This window comes from Syngnathus leptorhynchus, chromosome 9 (assembly GCF_054491065.1).
Source record: "Syngnathus leptorhynchus isolate UIUO chromosome 9, UIUO_Slep, whole genome shotgun sequence".
Lineage (NCBI taxonomy): Eukaryota > Metazoa > Chordata > Actinopteri > Syngnathiformes > Syngnathidae > Syngnathus > Syngnathus leptorhynchus.
In genome coordinates, this window is record NC_141203.1 from 3,041,602 (window position 1) to 3,067,888 (window position 26,287).

Here is a 26,287-nt window from a genome sequence, read left to right on the forward strand (position 1 = left end):
ACAAATAGTCAGGTAATAACCACTTACAACATTTTGTTTTTTCTGGCGGAAAAGTTAGTGTTGAAATGGACAATGAACCCATTTCATTTTTATGATATAATGTCTGCAAATTAGCTAGTTTAATTAGTGTCATTCACTATTGGAAAAAAAAAAACCTCACTAGGTCTGGGACCACTTTCCAACCTTTATTTTTTACTTGGTGCCACAAATGTATTCTGGCAGTCTCCTTGCTTGCGAGGATAGTCGGAAGGCCAAAGTTTATTTTCTACAAGCCCTCTGGTGGCCGAAAAGTCCGATAGGCTGTGTTTGTCCTGCTGCCCACTCTTTCTGTCTTTGGCACTCCTGGCGTGAGCCTTGCTTCTTTCTGCTTCAAACTTCAGGCTGGAACGCCAACTTAGGCAAACGTCACGATTTGGTATTGGTACTATTCCATGCAGTATAGAGGTCATGAAATGTTTCTACGTCCAATGAGTCAGTGGCAATGAGGGCAGAACGCCTTTTATTTGACTGCTAGCAAGGCACCATCTCTCATAAACTCAAATTGACTTTGACTTTCCAGCTACTGAAAGGAAGCTTCACGGACCCTTAACCACATATAAATACAGGATCTTAACATCAATCAATATGCCGAAATGATCATATTTATTTTTGATTGGTTACGGAAAATACACAGGTTGTAGATTACAGATTACAGGTTGTCGCTTGCCTTTCAGTATGATACAGTCAAGTTCTTTGCCATTAAAAACTACAACCATCAAAATGAAATTACTTGGATGAACAGGCAAACATCGCGCATGAATGTCAAAATTAGAGCTTAAACCAGGATAATCTTACTCTGGAAAACACTTCATGCAGAGGCATCTTTTTGAAACAAAGACAAACATATAAAGTAGTCAAGATTTAGGACTTTTATAACACAAATACATCTGATAATGATCTTAAGCGGCCTAGTGGGCACTCAGGTGAATAAATCCTGCGTAATACTCTCACGGTTTAAAAGGGATTGGACCGTGAAGCAGGAAATGTCTTTGAAGCATGCACTTGCATATAATGAATCATCTTATTGTTCATGTTGACCTTTACATTTATTTATTTTTTATGTTTTTTGGTTTTACAGGACACTGGTCCACACATATGTGAGACATTCAAAGTGATTGACGTTTATTGTATTATTTATGATATATATTTTTTAAATTAGTTGTCCATCCCGGACACAGACCATATTGCAAATATTTATTTTGACTTGACTTCACCTTGAAAAGTGTTCTTTGCATAGGCTGTTAAGATGAAAAAGTGAGATTTTAAACCAATATTATTCATGTGCTGAAGGGTAAGGGCACGTATTGATTGTGTACTTTTGGGCTTAATAACATTGTTAATATCTAGTGAAATTATATGATAACAAGGATTTTATTACCGGTTTACAAAACTCTCATCACTGTGCACTTAATCAACTAAATTTCACTGCAGGTTAGAGTTAGTAAAAGAATAGCTCTGCTTTGAGACTATTGTTACGTAAGTATTGAACGTAATCAAGTCAATCATATTTGTTTTGTGAGGGGCTTGACACCTTCATGTTTGGGATCAGAATCACATCTGGCCAAATTCTAATGGCAGAATGACATGTTTTGAAAGGACATGAGAAGTTTCAATTGGGCTTACAAATAACACTTTCAAGCCATTCAGGAGGGACAAATCTGCAGAACGCATTCTCAGCAACTAGTAATTGCTTTCGCACAACTGAATGGCCTTAAGGTTCAACTGCATGGCATTAAAGAAATGACACTAAGAGTGTATTTAGACCAGAAAAGTCCGGACTAAAAGCGTACTGAATTTCTTTCGTTTGGTGCGGTTTCTATTCAGACTGTACATTTTGCAAGCGAAGTATATTTTGTAAACACACCCACGCTTTAAAAAGTGGGTCTCGGTCCATTTCTTTCATTCGCATCAGGATTTGTTTGCGTGTATTCACACCTGCACAAAAGGTCCGGATCAGCGTTACAATTGAACCCTGGTCCGTTTAAGTTAAGTGGTCCAAACAGTCAGGTCTGAATACACCCTGAGTAATTATAGTAAGTGAAGGCTGATTCTTCTTGCATTAAGAGCGGCTTATGCACAGTGAATCATTCCAGGAATAGAATAAGATTGATTACAACCTCGGAAAACGACACCTCTCCACCCAGGGGGCAAGCTGTGCATTTGGTACACAAGCCTTAAATTGGGATTTATCTGACTATAACCTACGTCACGGTGATGTCACAGTGTTAGAAGGGAAGCCAGCAATAAACTGGTATTTGGAATACAAAGGATGATCACAGGGCATTCCACTTGATTGCCACTTGATTTATGGACTGTCAATCAATGTAGTCAGCGGTGGATATTACATTGATATTACGCTATCACGTTATCTCATTTGTTAGCGGCTGACAAATGGAGCTGGAGCTGTCGGTGACATTTGGAAGATGGATGTACAGCTCACTAGGGCGAGTGTTTCTTGGCAGTGAGACATTTGCCCATTACTTGAACCTATACCCTTAAGAAATGTGTTCAAGTGTTCACTGGGTTAAAAACAACCCAATATGGGTTAAAAACGGAACCAACTTAACAATCCAGGTGAAGCCAATATAACTTCCTGTTTGTGCCTCTACGCATTTGTTTTTCCTTTATTAGCCTGATTTCCATTAGAAGTTAGAATCAGTTCTTTGATGGTCATTGAAATGTTAGATAATTGCAATTCATTTTCAAGCAAACATCAAGACAACAATGATCCGACGGGACAGGACTTATATACACAACAGGTAACAAGAGGCAGGTGAGAATAATCAAACTAATCATGGGCACACAGGAGGGGAGGGGCGAGCATACAGACAGAAACCATGACAACAGACACATCGTGGAACAGCTGGGGACGAGACATGACAAAAACAAATTCAATTGTTTTTATTATAAAGTCATTTTCCTTTAAATTTCAGTAGTTTCGTATCATTTTGAACCAAAATTGCAGAATTTTTATAGTTACCGTATTTTTCTAACTAAAAAGTGCACCGGATTATAAGGCGCACCTTCAATGAATGGCCCATTTTAAAAATGTGTCCATATAGCAGACGCATAAAATAGAAGCTATACTGCAACAAACTGAGGTTGACTAGGGTTGCGGTATGCATCCACTAGCCAGTAACCAATGAGCCCTCTGTAAACAATCGCGTTTCTCAAACGAGCACCTATAAAATGATTGGAAGTGACTAAAGTTCGACCTAACACATTGGTACTGCTTACCTATGTTTCCCTTCCATATCGATCCGTAAATTTACTTGAAACATTAACGGAGCAGCCTATTTTGAAATGAAATAGCCTCACAGGTACAACAGCTATTCAGTGACGCCCCCTGACCACGGTTGCCGTAATGCTGGGAAGCGATGCGACTCTGTAATTTAGTCGTACTAAAACGTACTGAAACATTTTGGCAGAGCACTGTGTACAACCAGTATGGATCAACAAATTCATAAATTGATCTATATATAAGGTGCACCGGACTATAAGGCGCACTGTCGGCTTTTGAATTTTTTTTTAGGTTTTTAGGTGCGCCTTATAGTCCGGAAAATACAGTATGTTAAAAGACGAGTCGCTCGTAGGAGGCAACTTCCTGCCTTGCCTCCTCTGAGGATTGCGTAATCACACGGCTGCCTATGCTGACAGGCTATGCAGTTAGACTGAACTGCTGTCTGTCTCTATGTCGCCGTATAAGTGTTCAAACACTGTGGCTATATTAACACATTTCCGTAGTTAAGCTGATGTATACAATAGCTAGTGTTTTTTGTCACCTGTCTGTAACGTCGTGTTTTTTTAGATGATTTAAACGGGTTTGAAAAGAGACCCAACGGAGGCAACGAAAAAAAGTTCTCCAGTCTTATGACAGGGACCGCTAGTGATCCTGGGATGCTTCATGCAGAATAAGTGATCTCCAGTTCAAATTTACAATGAACAACTGAGGAGCAGTCGTCCATTTATTTCATTTTACATTCGTTTTTTTTTTTTTTTTTTTTTACATTTCGTTTTACAATGGAGGATTACATATGCAAACTCAAACGATTTTCAATTATGAATTTTCGGTCGAAGCAGGAGGTCATCAGTAAAGGAAGACCATCTCCAGAGTTAAAAGGTTTGATTCGGACAACGGGACTTCGGAGCATGTCTTTTCAAACGGAGTGGTTGGTACGCATGATCGAAAACAAGTTTTTGATCCCATGTGCTTTATTGACTATTTTTATGTGTGAAGACTGCTGATATGGGAATTTAATTTTTAATAGTTTAAATTAAATAATGAATAAGATACTCTCGAGCAGAGTTCCCCAACCTTTTTTGTGACACGGTTAGGTGTCGGACAAATTCTACCGGGAGGTGATGTCAGTCATGAACCTCACCGCACATCACTGACTGGAAGTGATGTGGAAATGCCCCAAACCAAACAGGAAGTTCCCTAAAATGAACAAGTTGACCAGAAGTACCCCAAAATGAACCGGAAGGTGTCCAGAAGTGCCCTGATTTTAATAGGAAGTGTCCCTAACTGAATAGGGCGTGATACAGAAGTACTTCAAACGTTTTAAATGACCAAATCAAGATATTATGGTTGCTGTTGTTACTTCTAATTTCCATGTTTTGACTGATTCGTTGTGAAAAAATCTGACTGGAACAAAAGTTGTGCATGTTTTGTAAGGATCAAAATATGTCAAACCAGGTTTCATCTTTGTTAAATCCTGACTGAGCACTCATTTGGCAGCAATCATGTTCATAGCCTTATCATTATGACAAATAATCCATCCATTTTCAACACTGCTTATCCTGTTCAGGGTCGCAAGGGGTGCTGGAGCCTATCCAAGCTGACATGGGGCGAAAGGTAGACTACACCCTGAATTGTCGAGACGAACAGCCAGTTAGACGACATGCACAAAATGTCTACCTGTTTGACAGCCCAGAGCAGCCTGCCATAGCAGTAGATCATGACCAGCACAGGCAGCCCTAGGCAGAAGATGAAGAGACAGATGACGTAGGCGTGCGACTGGGTTGTCTGGACTGTCCAGGACACTGAGCAGCTGGTTCCGGCTCCCTCCACGCCGTAGCTGCTCCAGCCCAACAGCGGCGGCACCGTCCAGAACAAAGAGTAGAGCCATGAGCCTCCGACGGCCAACAGGGGCTTGCGGTAGTTGGGCCCCCGCTTGTTGTACACAGTCAGAGTGCTGTAGCGGTCGTAAGAGAGGATCACCAGAGAAATCAGCGACACGATACCTGGAAATGCACAGAAGGACACGTTAGAAAGTAGAATGTGCTCAAGCGTTAACAAGTGCAATATGTGCTCATTTGCCAGTGATTTTGACGTCCTTGGTCAAACTGTTTGATCCCAGAATCGATCAATACGTTTCCGTGGAAATCCGCTTCGATACCATTGCGTGACTCATAATATCTGTTGCAACCTGATGATGAAACTGAGACACTGTGAACTCAGCAGCCTCTAAAATCATCCGGTTTGAATCCTTGCAATGGTGTGGTACGTCTGTGAAAATGTTTTCTCAGTCTCATTATATCACAATGTGCATAGCATGATGAAGAGGACTGTTTATATACTAAATATGAATTAAGCAGAAAATGTATTTCAAGATTCATGGACCAAACTCCGCTTGCAAATGTAGCCATTCAGCTACTTGTTAGCAAGCAACCACTTGTGCAAAAGGTGCACACACAAAGCAGTTTTATTATTCTTGTTTTGAGCTCAGTTCACAATATGTCTTAAGAACACTTCATCTTGTCTTTTAAAATAAAAGGTGATCCACTTTTAAGACAATATAAGAATGAATTGTACTTATGCTCGGCAAAGCAGAACTTCATTACCAAGGTGCCAAATTACTTTCAATTTGTCCAGCAGATCCTTGTGGTGCATGCAGTGTACATATTAGCAAATACTATCATTCTGACATTAGATATTAGTTGAGCACATTTGACCTCCTGCCACAGTATAGAAGGAAAAATAAAAACAATAATCACATTTAATGTTGTTCTTTAAAAATAGTCAACTATTTACAGTTGGGTTCCCGATGCCTCTGGCAACTAATTGCGGGATTATGCTAATTGGCATTTGGCTCCACAGTTATATAATTTGTCATTTTGTGTCGTGTTGTTAGCTAACAAACACAGTCTTCAAAGATTAAAGAGCTAAAGAGGAAAGAAAACATTTGGAGGGAAGCAAATGCTCCTATTTTAAAAAAAAAAAAAAAACAACCTTGGACCACAGGAAATAAATTAAGCGTCAACATTTATTGACTCATCTACCCACATGGATCTTTTCTCGCAACAGAATAAATTGTTTCATTCATTACCTGCTGTTCCGTAGCAAGGCCACCGGAAGCCTTCAACCATATGAAATTCCACTCTTGCACCAAGTTAATGTTGTTACTGTAAGTCATTGAGTTTCTTAATTTCACAATTTCTAAAGGGCCCATATAATAAATGTATGTAGTTGAGTCTCTGGCGTGCATAACATGAAACTGTGAGTGACTTATTTACAAAATATTAACATCCCGGTTAGGTCTGTGCAGTACCTCCTTCGACTCTGTTTAAAAACGGTCCCCTAACTTAAGCCACAAAATCAACCGTGGCTTATAACATTTGTAAATTCTACTTTAGTTATGGAAATGAACAGGTTGAAGTATTGCAAAGTGATGTCTCCCATTGAAAGGTCAACGATGTTATTGCATTTTAAAACTTATCAGGTGTTGTATATATTCTTTATTCTATGCGGGAAAAAAGAATCCAAAAGAGAGGATACCACAATATTTCATCAGAAGTGCCTTTCGTTTTATATTAAAGAAGCTTGAATAAATGTGAAACTACCCTACAGAGTGCAAAATTTAAATACGCTCCGTCATTGCGTTCTCAGACAGGACGCAAAACTCAAAATTCTGCTGATCTGCTGACGTCAACGAATTTACATCTCATACATGTGATGGTGCACAGACGGAAACAAATACGTGTCTACGTTCGGCCGACTCAAGCTGCTCTGCCTGGTTTTGTAATCAAGGAGTCCTTCCTACATTTTTATAGACTCTGTTCATCAACTATGGATTACTGAACAGTATGCAACTACCTCCATGGGATTTTGGATGCAACAAATCAAAAGAGGAGGTAAGCCTGGCAGGTTTGGATAAGACCTGGTAGAACCAGTCACTGGTGGGACAAGGTTTTTGAAGGAGTAGCGGAACACAGCGCTTGGCATGATAACATTTGCAAGACTTTAATACTTTTTTAAGACTTTAACCTTATATTGAAGGTTCAACAACAAACATGCAAGCAAAGCTGTTGGAGTGAATTCTGAAAAAGGTAGCCCCGCACCTTGTATTATCTAAGCAACGAGGGACGACTCAGGAAAATCGCAAACGCCTTTGGCTTGTCACATCCAGTTGGCATTTACTGCACCAGAAGCTGTACAGGTCGTTTCCGGAATCCTGAAGGATAACTGACTGCACTGACGTTTGGAGGAATAGATGGGATTTATATCAAAATCACACAGCTTCCTACTCCCTTACCACATAAAGATATTCTCTAATGGAGGCTCTAACCCATAGTTGTCAAACTCAAGGCCCGCCACATCATTTTATGTGGCTCCCAAAGGCAACTCGTGTGTCAACTCAGTGTTTCTTGTTAAAATACCAAAATTGTAAATTATGTTCCAATGCAACTTTGTTTTTAAACCCCACTTTGAGAATAAATTAAACAATTGTTAAACTTTCTTTTATGTTGGATTCTGTTGTGTGTGATAATGTAAAATAGTCATTAATGGCCCCACAAGGGAAACCATAACTACGATGTGGCCCTCACCAAAAAATGGGTTTGACACCCCTGCTCTAACCCATCAGAGGAGTACTTTGGATCTTGCTTGTTTAGGGCCCGTATGGTTATTGAATGTTCCTTTGAATGGCTCAAGGCCAAGCTTTCAGCCCATGGACATAGTAAATCTCACAGATCTACCAAATGTCATTTATGCTTTCTTTATCCGACATAATTACTGTGAATGACTCTGTTGATTAATATGTCGAACAGAAGGCCATATAATGTGACAGGAATTCACAGTGAAAGCATGACAAAGAAAAAAATATTCTTGCAGGTACAGTACTCACATCAAGGTGGAGTGGAATCCTACACCTGCAAGGACATTTTACATTTTGCCATACTTTCACTATGCATGAATCAATTCACCGACTGCTTGCTCACATGCAGCATGGCATAATTTATATCAGTTCATTTTTAGCTATTACATTGTACCTTTGTTAATGTCAACATTTGTACTCTGATGTGTTAAAAAAAAAAAGGCAATGAATAATGAAGTGCAACACGAACCAAAGTATGGACTCTCCAATTATTTTTTACTTCAGGGCAAACTTGCAAAACAGTCATACACATAATGGGTGAAAGGTAGTGTGGCTGGATGTGTTTGAATGTTCTCGTGCCAAGGTCAGTGGGGTTGAAAGTGAATATGCTGGTGCTGTGTTGCGCTGGAAAGATTCATCATGGTTTCCTTGAGGTTGGCACAAGTGTCTCACAAGGAGATCAAGATGTGCTCAATCTAAATTGGGCCTCTGCAATTGCGTCCAGCCGCGCACTGTTGCTCCTCTCAGACTTCTCCAATATATCTACAATCTTCGTTTCTATGCCTGCACTGGGGCCACACACAAAAAAAAAATTCAGAAGCCTTTCACTTCTGTGGCTATTGAGCCTTGCCTTGAAAAGGAGCAGCGAGGACATTCATTAGCTGATGTTTAAAAGCTGTGGTTCGTGATGTGCAGGAGCCGGGTATTGTTCAATGATCATCATATTTTGTTTGGCAAGACTCGCACCCTATTTCATTTTAGGTTTTGTTTACTTTGTAGTAACTCAACTTCATCTGTCCAATTTTTTTTTTTTTCTCGTCCCCATTTAGGTTTTCACAGTGCAGATCGCTGACGTCGAACACAGATGGGAGAGTAGAGAGATTATATGCATGCCGCCTGTTATGTATACACAATAGAATTCCACACACTCTTGCATTAGCATAGCATATGCATGTACATTTTCTCGTAGAAACGCTTCACTAAACGTTGCCTTGGAAGTCTTTTTCATTATTGTCTTCATGACTGTTTTATATACTGGCCAACTCACGAATGCCAAAAGGAATCATAATAAATTAATCATGATCCTCCAAGTCTTTAGTCGTCTACTTTTTTATTTTATGTTTTCTGGAGTAAACCTTTTATACAAAATCAAAAATTTACTTTTTTTGCAGCCACACATTAAAATAAAACATCGTCACTGATTTGTTCTGGTCTTAAATTAAAAATAAGAGTAACACTAATGCCAAGGCTTATGTTTGAGTGACATTCAACCAAGCTGCACTCCTGCTGTAATCCAAATCCAAAAGGGAAGCGTTTTATACAGATCACAAAAAATTAAAATCGGATCATCACAAGATTAAAATGCATTTTACTTCGAGTATATTACTAAGGGCTTACTTGACTGCACTTATCCCCCCCCCAAATAGGTAGCCTACGGTACAATAACATACATTCACAACCTAAATAATTTAAGAATGCACAATGTCGGAAGCGTGAAATTGAATTTTTCATTAAACTTATTGTTCTCTTAGTAACATCTGAAAAGGAACAACAAATGTTACCAGTGATCCTCCTACGTCATTAATGTAATGGAGTTTGATGACGTCAAGGAGGAAACGACCTGTACAATTTGCCCTTTGTTTGACTGCGCTCTTGTTTGACCTTATGTTCAACGTCTGCGAATGGTTGTTTTCTCATTCCATGACCACACAGTTTGAATGAATGTGCCCTGAACATATCACCTCATCTGAATCAAAGTGCCAAGGCTCTGGGTTTGTTTTTTGTGTGGTTTTTTTTTTTGCTGCTGCTGCTTTATTGTATATTAAATGTAGCTGTTGGCTAAGTCTGTGTTCTCCAATTTCATACTATCAGGGTATAATAAACACTTGCAATCATGACACAGGAAGGGTTGATCGGATGTCAAACGATCACATTTTCTGTGGCATTCACAAAGCATCATAGTTGGTGAGCATAAAAAAACAACAACAGACGGACTGTATAAACCAAGTAAACAGAGCACACCTGCGCCATGCCAAACAACAAGTTGCCTGATTCAGTTTCTAAAATCCTGCCTTAAAAACGAGAAGGGATATTCAACATCATCAAGTTCTGTGATGCAAACTTCTCAAATTCAGCAACATTTTGGGAGGGCGGGGACAAACAATTTATTTGAAAATTCCTGGATCACAACAATGTTGATATTTTTTATGACAAACATCAACTGGGTTAAAGAGCTTCTTCAATTCAGTGTATTAATCATTACGGAAACACAATAAGTAGCTTTGGCATAACAAACCTTACCCCCTAATGAACATCAACATACATTGATTGTTTTCATGTGACATTTTCTTCTTCACTACTTTTTAAGATTTAGTGACTTTACATGCAGCCGTGTGACATGATGCCAAGAAATACACCAAAGCCAGCTGTTGTCTCATTGCGTGATGGAGCCACTGCCACAGGCCATGTGCTTTAGCATCCTTTCAAGATAAAATTATAAATAAACAATGCGTTCTCTTCAGAGAGTAATTTAAAGCAAACTTTCATTGGTGCCAAAAAAAAAAAAGTGGTGTTGAAATTGTGTGGGCTCAGTGAATGCTCCAAACAACTAACTGTGATGGTCGGAATCCCAAATTGGTCGTTTCGATTAAAAAGTCAAAGTCAAAAGTCAAAGTTTGCTTTATTGTCAATTTCAAGACACACAAAGAGATCGAAATTTCGTTTCCTACTATCCCACAGTGACAAGACAAATTATATATATCATATTATATTATATTGGTCCACGAACAAACAAAACATTCAAGTAAACAGCACAAAAAGTAAAGCCAGACGGTGTCCGCAATCACCCGTCGGGTTGGATAGCGATGTGTCTCTTCAGGATGGGGGCGAGCAGAACAAAACAGCAGGAGCAAACAATCAGAAGCAGTTACAGGAACCCCAGGAACACAAGCAAAGCCCACAGAGAAAACCTTTAGACATTGTTCAACTCTTGTAGTTATTCTAGATACCCTTCGCAAAAGAAAACGTGTGTATATATATATATATATATATATATATATATATATATATATATATATATATATATATATATATATATATATATATATATATATATATAGTCACGTTGGGGTGGTAATGGCCTACCATGTGTCACTGTTTTAGTTCTAAGATGTTTTTTGTGATAAAAGCATAATCACACAAAGTATTTATAATATTCATTATGGAATGTCACAAATTCTTCACAAATGCAAATGAAACACAGACCATGAACCATCTATGACTGTATTCATACTTCACGAATGAAATTTCAGTGTGCCTGTTTATTTCAGCTCCTTGGTTGTCAATCAGCCTCTGGGAGAAAACTTTGAATATTATATTTTCCCCCTTGGTTTATGGGACAGTTATTATTGAACCCCCGTGCATTCCGCCTAGCAACATGTCCCTTGGTCTCACGTGAAAAGGCAACTGAATCACGCAATGATCTACGCCGCTCTAAAATTGTTGTGAATGGTTTGTGTTCTTTGTGTGATTTACAACTCTGATGGTGGAAGCAAAGTTACAAGTGGGGGAAAAAAGCACATTAGACTATTCGAGAGTCATTTTCTTGGAAGGGGGCCTGCCTCAGTGGTTGGTGCCTCACATTTAATCCCCACTGCCCCACACCAAATTGACCTTAATATTGAGGCTTGTGAGAGACTGGCATTGGATGAAACAAATTGTTATTAATTAAAATATAAAAGATACCCCCTTCACCTCAAATGAGAAATGGGCATAAATAATAAGATTCAGACTGTGGTGAGATACCCACTGAGATGAACTTTTGTTTGATGAATCACATCCAACTTCTTATCATTGCCTCTGCTTCTCTGCACTGACTGCCAAATCTCTTAAAAGTAAATGAAAAAGTCAGAGGAAGAAGTGGACTTTCAAGGATGAGTTGTAGTACTTTCAAGGATGAGTTGCACAAACTTGTATTGACTCATTCAACTTAAAACTGATTAAAAATCGTGGTCGCTTTGTTCTTGTGTTTACTTGACTGTGGTTTGAGAGCCAGAAAATGACAGTTAGTGGTTGAAGTTTACCTTCTTCACTTAATCTCAGTTCTTTTTAATCACTGAATAGCGATTGCCACTCAAATGCTATTTGATGCCAGTGACAAAATATCACAGTAAAGTGAATTAGGAAACTATTTGGGGGAGATATAAATGACAAAAAGGGCTTTATCATGATAATTTTGTAAGGGTTAGCAAAATATCATGACTATGCTGTACACCAGTAATTTGACTAAAACTAGTAAAATGCTTTCTATGATGTTTTGGAGCCTGGAACTTCAATCATTTGAAAAGTGGAACTCCAAGTTTTCTTTTTAAGAATTCTGTTCTTCATTTAGGGCTACCACACAAACACACAACACTGCCAAAACCCACTGAAACCCTTGCGCGCATTTAAAAAAAAAAAAAAACTTGTGATAAAAATGTCTAAAGTTTTCATGACGATTGGGAACTCGTAAAATCTATACATTGATGAGTTCCAAGGGCAATCCAATTTTACAGCTGTATGCCTTGAATGACTTAGTGTTACAGTCATCAACTGGGCTACTTTACTTTGCAATTCAAGGTGGACCTGGGGACAAAGCTGGAGTTTCCAGTGAACATCGCCGAGACGTCACTTAGAGTCCCCTGGGAAGACCGGATGTGTGAGGCCTACGAACGTAAGAAGGCCCAGTACCTGGGGTTGCTAAAGGCCTTCAGGGCGAATGGCTGGGAGGCCTTGTGTGAGCCTTTTGAGGTGGGCTGTAGGGGGTTCGCGGGGAAGTACCTGCTGCCTAGAACTCAGGCTCCTTGGGATCAGAGGGTGGCAAGGGAGAAAAGCTACCCAAAGCATGAGTGAGACGGCAGAGAAAGCCTCAATGTGGCTGTGGATCTAAGGGCAGATCCATGGTGTTGCGCTGTTCGGACACAAGTCGGGGACCGATCATCCACGGTTGGTTCGCCCGGGTGACAGTGACTGATGAAACACCCAAAGATCCTGGGTTCTTTACCGAGGATGTGTCCGAGCTGCACCATTTGGTTGTATGAAAGAGCAGGTCTGTAAAATTCATCCATCTTTTTTCCATACTGCTTATCTTCATTAGGATCACGAGTTTACCTGGGCCTAACCACAGCTGACGACAGGCAGGGTACACCAGATGCAGGTCTGAAATTCCTCCATCGAAAAAATGAATCAGCATCAAAAGTAAACATGAATAGCAAGGTATCATCAGTTCATTGCTATTGTTCCAGACAAAAAGATAATGAGATTTGATCTCTTTTGAGAGCCAAATAGCAGCAGTGAAGCCCAATCAGTCTCTGAGATGGATGAAAGTGTGGTCTTAATGCGCATTGTAAAGTGTGTACAATGCATTGTAAAGTATGTCCAATGCATTGTAGTACAATGGACTAACACGATTATACCTAACTAACATTATATATATATATATATATATATATATATATATATATATATATATATATATATATATATATATATATATATATATATATATATATATATATATATATATATATACAATTTTATATCAATTACTGTGGGGGGAAATTACATTCCTGTGTGTTACTGACTTTCGTAGTATATTGACATTCTTTACACGGCCTCCTAATCTTGTCGGTCTACATGCTTTTTTTTCTCACCCTAGTAAATTGGTTTGCAGTTTCTGTATTTTTTTCTATGGACACACGTTTTATACAGACAGAACACACACAAGCAAGGCTTCAATAATCAGTGAAAAGCCTTCTTAATTAGCACCATAGGAGAGCCAGCAAGCCCACCACTGTCGCTTTTCAGATTGTGTACCATATGTTGTGCCATGGCAATAATGTCAATGGGAGGGGGGACAACGTATTTTGATGTTCACCACTCAATGCAGTCCAGATTTCTAGTCCTTTAGGAATGTGTCATTGTAGCTCTACATTTTATTTCATTTGATTAAAAAAAATGGCTTTTTTTTTCTACATTTTATTTAATTTGATAAGAAAAAATTGCATTTTCATATTGCAAATATATATATATATATATATATATATATATATATATATATATATATATATATATATATACATATATATATATATATATATATATATATATATATATATATATATATATATATATATATATATATATATATATATATATTTGTGTGAGTGTGTGATAAAAAAGTAACAGTTTAACAACAGTCCATAAAATATAGTATGCATTTTTCATGCCAACTGCTGGTTCCTGCAGGGCATTGCACACTCATGCATAACCACGCAGGGTTGTCAAACTCATTTTTGTCGTAGTCAAAGTTTCTTTCAGAGGGTCATTGTGACTGTCGACCCAAATAAATGTATGTCTCATATTATATACAGAATGGGCTGCACAACAAACTGATGACAAAGTAGTTTTAAAATCAGAGACAAGGTAAAACTTCATTTCTTTAAAAAGATGTAAATCTGGCCCGCGGGCCGGAGTCTGACACCCCAGGCTTAGAGCATTCCAAATAACCTACCAAGAAACAAGGATTGCAAAATTGTATTTTTAAATCGTATTTCTCTGTATTCAACTAGTCAAATGACTACCAGCACATAACTGTAAATGAGATTCATCAATCTGACAATCTTAGAGATGACTCACAAGACTCATGTACATGTATTCTATTTTTTAATATTTACATCTTCTAAACTTCCACTTTTTTTCAAATTTTCATTTAATAATTCTGAATATAATAGTCATAATAAGTATGACCGCTGCATACTGCAATTTCCCTGTGTGGAACAAATAATGGAATATCTTATCTTAAAACAAATTCTGTGCTCTTAGCTTCAGAGCCTCAAGGTTATCAGAATTCCATCTGGCCTCAAAGCAATTTGAATTTTATCTGAACACACCGCCAATTAAGTATCCTTTTGCCACAAGCAGAGACAGAACGACCATGTGCTGCATTGGCTTTATTAAATTAGGGGAAAGGGGAAGTGGAAAGCTGGATTGCTGGCTTGGCTGGTGTTGCAGGGCGGCTGAAAGGGACCAGCGGAGGACAGACTTGAAGCAGAAGCTGGTTACTGACCGTGGAGAGGAAACCTGGCAGGGAACATGAACCAACCTGACGGAGAGAGCACGCAGGGCAGCGGAGGGCAGCACGTGGTCAGGGTCAAGCGGGAGGTCAGGACGGGCGGTGATCACGACGTGGTCAAAGACAGGCAAGTGGTCAGGACGGGCGGCGAGCAAGGCAAGTCGGGTCAGTCCACGGGCAAGGTCGGCAACGGGTATCAGTCGGGCGGCGCACAGTGAGCACACGAGTGGCATCACAGGGGAGGACAAGAGGACGGACTGACAGTGTGTAAACGGGAGTCCGAAGTTTAAGTAGGCTGTTTAACAAGCGGGATGCAGGTGATCAGCTCTACTGCACGGGAGTGGCTGAGAATGATTGATGGCAAGGAAAAACCATCATCATGTCTTTCATTACCCAGGAATAAAATGGAAATTGGGTTTGCTCTCTTCCAGGTGACTTTTTTTTAATGGTGCTGTGTCAAAATTCAATATTTGGTGGACTTCTAACAGTTGTTAATCTATTTTCCCCTGAGAAACACATTCAGAGAGATACAAAAAAAGGTAAATCACTGATGTAGTGGTTCACATGATTGCCTCTATGCAGACATTGTGGGTTCTATTCCCACTTCAATGCTTTTTTGAATGTTAGTGTGAACAGTTATCTGTCTTCTTATATACCCTTTAATTGACTGGTGACCAGTCCAGTATGCAATCTGCCCAAAGGGAGCTGGGATAGGCTCCAGCGACTCTTGTTTTCACACGGGACACAACGGTAACTTACATCAGAGATGTTAATGTCAATTGTCTTCAGACAGTTCCAAGAAATCATTGTTGAGTGTGATTGGTGAATCTTATATGAACACCATGTCAAGATACAAGAATGGGAATTCAGAACATCAACACAAGCAGATAAAATGTGTTTTTTTCTTAATGCATGAATCCACATCCAATCTAGAGATGTCCTTCACTTCTATTTGTGCAATACATTCCAGGCTTCGACTTAATGTGCAAACACTTTTTTCATCTATTGAAATGCTTCTTGTGCTTCTAGGAGTGTGAAATCAGTAAATTTTTTGACAAAAAGCATTTGTGTTGTTTTTTTGTTGTAAGGTTGTTAAAGCTCCTCATTTCTCTCTCCCTCAAGGAAAAGGTGAAGGATTAGTTCGGCAAATAAATATTTCAAATTTCTGTGAATGAGCTCAGCATATCCATTGGATGTAAAATGGCACACTGGGGAACTGTGAATTGGCAAGTGGGCCACAAAGTGGGGCAAAAAAGTATCTAGTCAGCCACCGATTGTGCAAGTTCTCCCACTTACATGATGAGAGATGCCTGTAATTTTCATCATAGGTACACTTCAACCATGAGAGACAAAAGAAGCAAAATCCGGAAAATCACATTGTCTGATTTTTAAGGAATTTATTTGTGAATTATGGCGGAAAACAAGTATTTGGTCAATAATAACAAAGGTTCATATTAATACTTTGTTATATACTCTTTGTTGGCAATGACAGAGGTCAAATGTTTCCTGTAAGTCTTCACAAGGATTTCACACAGCGTTGCTGGTATTTTGACCCATTCGCTGGGCCACTACGGCCAAGACCAAAGCGCTGTCAAAGGACACCAGAAACAAAATTGTAGACCTGCACCAGGGTGGGAAGACTGAATCTGCAATAGGTCAGCAGCTTAGTGTGAAGAAATCAACTGTGGGAGCAATTATTAGAAAATGGAAGACATACAAGACCACTAATTATCTCCCTCGATCTGGCGCTCCATGCAATATCTCACCCTGTGGGGTCAAAATGATCACAAGAACGGTGAACAAAAATCCCAGAACCACACGGGGAGACCTCGTGAATGACGTGCAGAGAGCTGGGACCAAAGTAACACATCACGCCGCCAGGGACTCAAATCCTGCAGTGCCAGACGTGTGTCCACCTGCTTAAGCCAGTACATGTCCAGGCCCGTCTGAAGTTTGCTAGACAGCATTTGGATGATCCAGAAGAGGATTGGAAGAATGTCATATGGTCTGATGAAACCAAAATAGAACTCTTTGGTAACAACTCCACTCGAGTTTGGAGGAGAAAAAATGCAGAGTTGCATCCAGAGAACACCATACCAACTGTGAAGCATGGGGGTGAAAACATCATGCTTTGGGGCTGTTTTACTGCAAGGGGACCAGGACGACTGATCCGTCTAAAGGAAAGAATGAATGGGGCCATGTATTGTGAGATTTTTGAGTGAAAACCAACTTCCATCAGCAAGGGCATTGAAGATGAAATGTGGCTGGGTCTTTCAGCATGACAACGATGATAGCACATCACTACAATTCTGTTGCTAACGCGCTCAAGATTATGATCCCTCCAATATATGCCTGAAAACCATTGAAGTCAAAAAAGCTTTTGGGCAAAGCCGACAGATGAAGTGATGAAACGTGACATAAATTTATGATCAACATACCAGCAGAATCAGCAGTGGATGACAACTTGTAATCATTTAACTGTATATCGTGTTGAACACCTCATAGTGAACCAGATCACAAAAAATATTTTTTAGCATTTCCAACTCACACAGGGTGCCCATTCAAAACACGAGTGCAACCGCTCATAAATAAGCAACTTGTGGCAACAAGAAAGTGTGCAATTTATTTTTCAACAATACGATAGGCCGACTATAATACTGCAATAGTCCTAATACTGCATTGTGCATATCATCAAGCTGAGGTGTGATATATTTACAGGCAGAACAGTTTGCTCTGTTTATGAACATGTAAATATCCTGTAATCTCAGGTTAATGTTTTTCAGCCATCCATTTTCTATTATATCTATGCTGTTCCGGATGATGGGGATGGAGCCTACGCTGGCTGACTTTGGCCAAAAGTTCAGCAACACCCGTGAATGGTTTCCTCGCAACCACATTTTTTTGAGAGACAAACAACCATTCATGTCATTGAGTGGCAACTGAAGTGGCACTTGTAACACTCAAACAACCATGGACAAACTTATATTTCAAAGCAAGTTTTCATTTCTAAAATGGATAAATGATCAAGGTTATTTGTAGACAAGGTTTATAAAAAAAACTTAAAATAGTTGTCTTGACTTTATAATAATTCAGAATTCCATTTTACATATATTTCAGTACCATATTGGCCCAAATAAAAGACGACGTTTTTTGCATTGAAACATGACTGAAAAAGTGGGGGTCGTCTTACATTCGGGGTCTAGACATTATGCCCTGTCACGGTTGGAATGGAGCAGGGCGACCAAGTGCAGCTTGGACCAAGGTTTATTGGACGAACTCGAAAGACGGATTCGGCAAACTGACATGACGTAACATAACGATAACATGACTGACTAACTGACCGACACAGACATGAAGACAACAAGACATTTTGACAACAATGTTCCGACGGGGGGGCAGACAGGACATATACATGACAGGTAACAATAGGCAGGTGAGAATAATCAAACTACTCATGGGCACACAGGACAGGAGGGGTGAGCACACAGACAGAAACCATGACAACAGACACATAGTGGAATGGCTGGGGACGAGACGTGACAGCACACCCCTCCCCCCACAAGGGACAGCTCCCGACGTCCCCAAAAAACCCCAAAACCCCCACGTGGCGAGCGGGGGGCGGGGAGGAAGCGCACCAATCCAGATGACCTCACTGGCCATGGCAAAGTCCTAACCGCACTCTGCGGCATTCAGGGGAGTAAACCACAATCGGCGACATTCAGGGGAGTCTACACAGCAATCGGCGGCATTTGGAGAGTCTAAAACGCAATCAGCGATATTCGGGGAGTATACACCGCAATCGGCGGCTTCTCAGGGGACATGAACCGCAGTTGGCGGCTACTCGGGGGGGCATGAACCACAATCGGCAGCAACTCTGGGACATGAACCGCAATCAGCGCAGTTCAGGGGAGTCAGGACAGCAATCAGCGGCGTTCAGTGAGCCAGGACCACAATCACGGCAACTCTGGGGAACTAACCGCTAATGGCGGCAACTCAGGGACATGAACCACAATCGGAGGCGTTCAGGGGAGTCAGGACCGCACTGGTGGCATTCAATGAGCCAGGACCACAATCGTGGCAACTCTGGGGACCTGAATCACAAATGGCGGCAACTCGGGGACATGAACCGCAATGGGCGGCGTTCAGGGGAGTCAGGACCGCAATCAGCGGCATTCAGGGAGCCAGGACCGCAATCGGCGGCATTCAGGGAGCCAGGACCACAATCGCAGCAACTCTGGTGACCTGAACTGCAATCGGCCGCAACTCGGGGACATGAACCGCCATCGGCAGTGTTCAAGGGAGTCAGGACCACAATCGGCGGCATTCAGGGAGCCATGACCGCAATCGCAGCAACTTTGGAGACCTGAACCGCAATCGGCGGCAACTCGGGGACATGAACCGCGCTCGGCGGCAACTCGGGGACATGGACCGCGCTCGGCGGAAACTCGGGGACATGGACCGCGCTCGGCGGCAACTCTGGGACATGGACCGCGCTCGGCGGCAACTCTGGGACATGGACCGCGCTCGGCGGAAACTCTGGGGCATGATCTACAATCGGCGGCAACTCTGGGGAATGAACCGCAATCGGCGGCAACTCTGGAAGTCCGTACGCCAATCGGCGGCAACTCTGGAAGTCCATACCGCGATCAGCGGCATTCGGAAGGGGAGAATGTGCGCAGCCGCAAGAGCCATCACGCGCCCCAGCTGTGGGAGTGGGGCCAGTGACGATCGCGACTCCGGCGCAGCTAGCTCTAAGTCCGGTGACGGTCGCAGGTCCAGCGACAGCCGCAGTGGAGCCCGATGGTGGCGACGGGTGTGGCGCCGCTAGGAGGAGCTCCGGCGACGGCCGCGGCTCCGGCGTCGCTAGAACGAGGTCCGACAGCGGCCGTAGAGCTGATGCCGTGGTGCCGATGCCCGATGGCGGCCGGAAGGAACTCCGATGGCGGCCGCGGAACTGGTGTCGCTGGAGCGAAGTCCGACGGCGACAGCAGAGCCGATCGCGCTGGAACAAGCTCGGATGACGGACGTGGATCGGGCGTCGCTGACGGGAGCTGGTGGAGGAGGTTGGTCCATGTGCTGGTCGCTGAAGTGGTCGGATCATTCTGTCACGATTGGAATGGAGCAGGGCGACCAAGTGCAGCTTGGACCAGGGTTTATTTGAGGAACTCAAAACAGACTCGGCAAACTGACATGACTTGACAAAACGATAACATGACTGACTAACTGAAACAGACTTGAAAACGACAGGAACCAAAAAGATATGAAGACAACAAGACATTTCGACAACAATAATCCGACGTGAGGGGCAGACAGGACTTATATACACGACAGGTAACAAGAGGCAGGTGAGAATAATCAAACTAACGAGCACACAGACAGAAACCATGACAACAGACTCATAGTGGAACGGCTGGGGACGAGACGTGACAATGTCCATTGACTTGTGCGCAATACATAGTATATACGTTTCATTCTTACTACTACTGTCTACTGTTGTGCCGTTTGTCTGATCGCGGTTTGTTTCGTGTGTGCATCGTTTGATTGATAGCTTCGGCGCGCTCCTTTAAGTTTGCCTCGCATCGTACGAGTAGCCGTTACGCAGCGGCACGGCGACTAATAGTCTCCAGCAAATGTATTTTGTTGTCTCGATGACTTATGTTTGGTGTGTTGCCGAGAGTATTTCTTTTCTGGTTATTTAGTATCGCGGAACCGTTACGCGCAGTTAGTTATGTAATGTGTGCCGTCTACTGTTGTGTGACGTCAGAGGTTGAGCGTTGACTTACGTGCTGTATTTGTCTGTTGCAGAACCGCACACACACACACACACACACACACACACACACACACACACACACACACACACACACACACACACACACACACACACACACACACACACACACACACACACACACACACACACACACACACACACACACACACACGCTTCATACAATAATCACACACAAGATTCATATTCACACACCCAAAGACTCACCCATGAACACTACACACACCTGCTCTCACATCCTTACGACCAAACGTGTGCCTATGTTAGCCCCTGTGAGCCACAGTGCCTTTTACTTTTTTGCCAATAATTCAGTAAGGCAATCAAAACTCAACCACGTCTTCCCTCCTGTGTTCTGACCAACACCAGGGGCGAAAACACCATAACCATCCGAGCCAACCCCCAATACAGTTCTCAGGCTCCCCAACAATAGTGGTAGCAGTTTGCATTATTTTATTGCTATGGTTTTCCTTATTCAGATTTGTTTCAAGACTAGTTACAGTTACACTTCACTTTGATGGTTAATGCAGTTATTGCATTTTTTTTGTTTTATCACAGTAGATTGGTTTATTTATATTTCAAAAACCAGAAGCCATTCATTTACAAATGTGATTGCACTTTAGTTTACATATTTAAAGGTTCAAATATTAAGATGTGATAGACAGTTTTTGCATGATTTGAATGAGGCAAAATAACATGTTTTTTCTCTTGAATATATTATCATCATTTGTTTCAGATGTAATCATTTTCTGTATAGAAATTAAATTTTGGTGTTCAAAAAGTCTTTTTTCAAACTTGAGTCTTGAAAAAGAGGGGGTCATCTTATAATCGGGTTGTCTTATTTTCGGGCCAATATGGTAATTAACCAATGACTTAATGAAATTAATCAAAAAGATGCCAGTGTATTATAAATAAATAAAAAATAATAATAATAAAGAAACCAATTCTTTGACAAATGTTTAAAATTATGAGACATTTTACGCAACCTTTTTTAGGGGTAAAAAATAATGCCAAATCAATGCACAAAATTTTACAGGACTCCTGATCAAGTAAATGCAAGAAGGGTGGGATCAAAGAATGGATTGGGCCACACTTTGCTCATCTTTGCACTTCACCATCAGTGTTTGTTGTGTTGTTTTATTATTTTGATAATATATAGTTGTCAAGGTGTCATTATTTATATTCTGATAGGGTACTGAGAACTCCTAAAATTCAGATTCAACCCTATGTTCAATGATTAGGGTAGCAAACTCACATAACGGTTATGCAGTAGTTTCCCTCAAGGGGCCAATATATTCATTCATTCATTCATTCATTTTCTGAACCACGGGGGTCACGGGCGTGCTGGAGCCTATCCCAGCCGTCATCGGGCAGTAGGCGGGGGACACCCTGAACTGGTTGCCAACCAATCGCAGGGCACACAGAGACGAACAACCATTCGCACTCGCACTCACACCTAGGGACAATTTGGAGTGGTCAATCGGCCTATCAAGCATGTTTTTGGGATGTGGGAGGAAACCGGAGTGCCCGGAGAAAACCCACGCGGGCCCGGGGAGAACATGCAAACTCCACACAGGGAGGGCCGGAGGTGGAATCGAACCCGCACCCTCCTAACTGTGAGGCGGCCGTGCTACCCACTGCCCCACCAAGCCGCCCTGGGGCCAATATACATATGAGAAAATAAATAAATCATCATGTCATTATAATAGGTAGGCTATACAAAGGTGCCTCTGCAAATGGAGAAAACTTGTCACCCAATGTTCCAATAGGAATGGGAGGAACTAACTAACTAACTAACTAACTAACTAACTAACTAACTAACTAACTAACATTTTCAATTAGTATTTTAAATTGACAAAATTCTGAGACAAAGACAAGCCTTATTAGTCGAGCCCAAAAGACAGACTTTCAAAATGTGAGTTTGACCGCTCGCTATAGGCCGTTTATTTAAATATTTACTTAAATATTTATTTAAATATGGATTTAAATATTTAGTTATTCAAATATATATACATATATCTAAATATTTATTTAAATATTTATTTGAATATTTGTTTAGTTTTCATTCATTTATTCGTTTGTTTGTTTGTTTGTTTGTTTGTTTATTTGTTTGTTTGTTTGTTTAAGAGGATCAAATATAGGGACAACCTTCTCTGAACATAAAAAAAGACTTTGGACGGAGCGAGGTGTAATGAAGTGTCCACAGACCGTGACTGAAAACTTACCGAAGCAGGAATTGATGAAGCCGTACCAGCTGCAGCCGCTGGAGCCGAGTAGCCAGCGTCCGTGGATGCTGGAGACGAAGCTGAGCGTGGTGCCGAACACGCACACCAGCATGTCGCTCACGCTGATGTTGAGCAGCAGCATGTTGACGGGCGTGCGGAGCTTCTTGAACTTACAGAAGAGCAGGAGCACCACCAGGTTGTTGAGGAAACCGAAAATCATGATGAAGCCCAGCACCACGGAGAGCACCGCGAAGCCGGTGGGAGACAGGCGCGCCTCGACCTCGACTGACGGCTCCGCCAGCTCCGGGTCGTCGCTCAGGTTGGAGCCGCTCAAGTTGAGAGCCACCTGGCCGGAGAACATTCTGGCGTCCATGCATGAGAGCTTGGCTGCACTTTTCGTGAGTTTACAAGATCTTTGCGCGCATTCCTTTAAAATTCCACTGCTCGTGATGATGAGGGTGATGCCCCACAGTCCCACCTGTTACTTCCCATCCAGCTCCTCCATTTGTATCTGAAAGGACCGCTAGCACTTACTGCTTGTGCCCACGATCTCGTTTTTTCCCCATTTCCTCCGCGCTGCAATGTAATCCACGCGTGCGGTTTTGCGTGAAAGTGCGCCTCACCGCGAGGTCCAGTATCTTTTTTAAAGGCGCCTTTGACGTCATCTGCGCGTCGTGAGCTGCAAGAAAGGGGTGGGCGGAGTAGGGGCGACCTTCTTTTAACGAGTCCCTCATTTTTACTTAAGTTCTTTACTCCTCCCTTCATCCTTCATGAGGAGGTGCTGTAAAAAAAAATCTATTTTCAGTAATGTCGATTACTCATACTGTCAGCAAGACGGAGACATCGTCATGACTATTTCTGTCCCTCAATAGCCAAATTAACACCAAAAAACACCATAGATAAGCAACAAAAAATCGGGCACATATTTGCAACAATTCACTTTTTCCACATTGTATTACTGTGCTAAGCTCACACCGCCGCTTACAACATTCCAAATTACTCCATTGTATTTCTTCTTCCTTATGAATAAAGATGAGTTTTTATTTATCACACAAAACATCCCAGTTTCTACAGCTATTATACATACAGTACGTTTGTGACGTATTGCAATGTGTACTGCATATTTTAGTCTTATAGCCTTAATAGATATATTACTAGTACAATAATTACTTGGAAGGTGGTTTGGTATTGTGCGCCGTCTGCTTGATGTAGTGCTCAGCATTGGCACAACAGAGACTTTGTCAGGGTATCGGAGGGGAAGTTTTTGGTCGGTTTTATTGTGTGACATTATCATATGTCATGCGCCAACATGATAATGACAGAAATTGACTCCTACAGTACTAAGTAAGTCACCAGTCATTTTCAACAATGAACATTGTGTGCATTGTCTCACACTCACAAACTCTCAGTTCAACAAAGTCCACAAACAAAAACACAATAATTTACAATCACGTTTTTTCACTTACTATGCATGTTGCTTAGTTTATTCCTTGCCTTGAACAATCAAATCTGGCTTGTATTCCGTTGTTGCTACTCGAAGCAATTCTTTTTATCGGATATCTGATACCATTCGTTTTAGTTTGTCGTTTTCAGGAGACAAGATTTCAACACCGTCAATGAGGCATTTTTTTACGAAATCCCCTTCATTGTAGGCAAGGCAAGGCAGATTTATTTATATAGCGCATTTCACACACAAGGCAACTCAATGCGCTTTACATAAAATGGATTAAAAAAACAAAGAACATAGAGCATAAAAAATAATTAAAAGAGAGGATTTTAATTTAAGGCGGCTCGGTGGCGCACTGGATAGCACGTTCGCCTCACAGTTAGGAGGATGCGGGTCCGATTCCACCTCCGGCCCTCCCTGTGTGGAGTGAGTTTTCTCCGGGAACTCCGGTTTCCTCCCACATCCCAAAAACATGTTTGGTAGGCCGACGGAAGACTCTAGATTGTTTCTAGGTATGAGTGCGAGTGCGGATTGTTGTTCGTCTCTGTGTGCCCTGCGAATGGCTGGCAACCGGTTCAGGGTGTCCCCCGCCTGCTGCCCGATGATGGCTGGGATAGGTTCCAGCACGCCCGCGACCCCCGTGGGGACAAAGCGGTTTCAGAAAATGGATGGATGGATGGATTTTAATTTAAAAATACGCTACGGTAAACAGTAACGTTTTTAGCCCTGATTTAAAAGGAGCTAACAGTTTGAGCAGACCTCAGATCTATGGGAAGTTTGTTCCACAGGTGAGGAGCATAATAACTGAATGCTGCTTCTCCTTGCTTGGTTCTTGTTCTTGGGACACGCAATTGTATGGCTTTTTAGCCCGTGCAATGTTCCAAGCCAGTTGATGCGATGCAAGCGTGACAGTCTCTGAGTGCTTTGTAACTTTTTGCAAAAACTGTACTTGTTTTTCTGCCTGACTTTTCAAAGTGTCCAACTTGCGCTTGCGAAATTCAGTCCCTTATGGAAAGTCCTTATCGATATTAGCAGAAAGTGAGCTGAAGTGGTATTGAAGATTTGAAGCTTTAAAATGCACTAATGACGTCTGACATATCAGGCAGAATGGCTTCGCATTGCGTTCAACAAAAAACTATAAACTTTCCCACTCTGTTAAAAACGTCCTGTGTTCATCTTCACATTTTCGTTTAGCTGTGTATTTTCTCCCTGCCATTTTGAGAGCGAAATTGACACTATTTGTTTCCTTGAATGGGTTTGCCCCTCCTCCTTTGCGGGATTTCACTTCATGCGCATCACAATTGACGGAAATACCATATTGAACTCAAGCGAAGTAACACGCACAAAAAAACCCACAAACACAAATGTTGATATGAACTTAAAAGAGCCGCATGAAACCAGGCAAAGAGCCGCATGCGACTCGCGAGCCGCCGGTTGGCCACCCCTGCAGTAGTGTATGCTTAGTAACCACAGGTCCTGCATTCCCCATCATGTCTTCCCTTAAAGCTGCAAATATTGTGCCTCTGTGTTTCAATATCCAGCTAAACCCACTGGGATTTTTCTGTCTATCCATCCAGTCCA

The 26,287-nt window shown here is 41.5% G+C and overlaps 1 protein-coding gene across 1 annotated transcript in view; it reads right to left on the reverse strand.

The window, feature by feature from the left end:
• The window catches only part of tmtops2b (teleost multiple tissue opsin 2b), a 32,254-nt gene extending 8,389 nt beyond the window's left edge, over positions 1–23,865 (reverse strand). The window contains exons 1-2 of the mRNA XM_085920171.1: positions 23,260–23,865; positions 4,958–5,283 (exon numbers count right to left, since the gene is read on the reverse strand). Of these exons, the coding sequence (XP_085776297.1) occupies positions 4,958–5,283; positions 23,260–23,632 (699 nt within the window). The 5' untranslated portion in view covers positions 23,633–23,865. The remainder of the gene's footprint in view (positions 1–4,957; positions 5,284–23,259) is intronic.
• Positions 23,866–26,287: the final 2,422 nt, after the last annotated feature.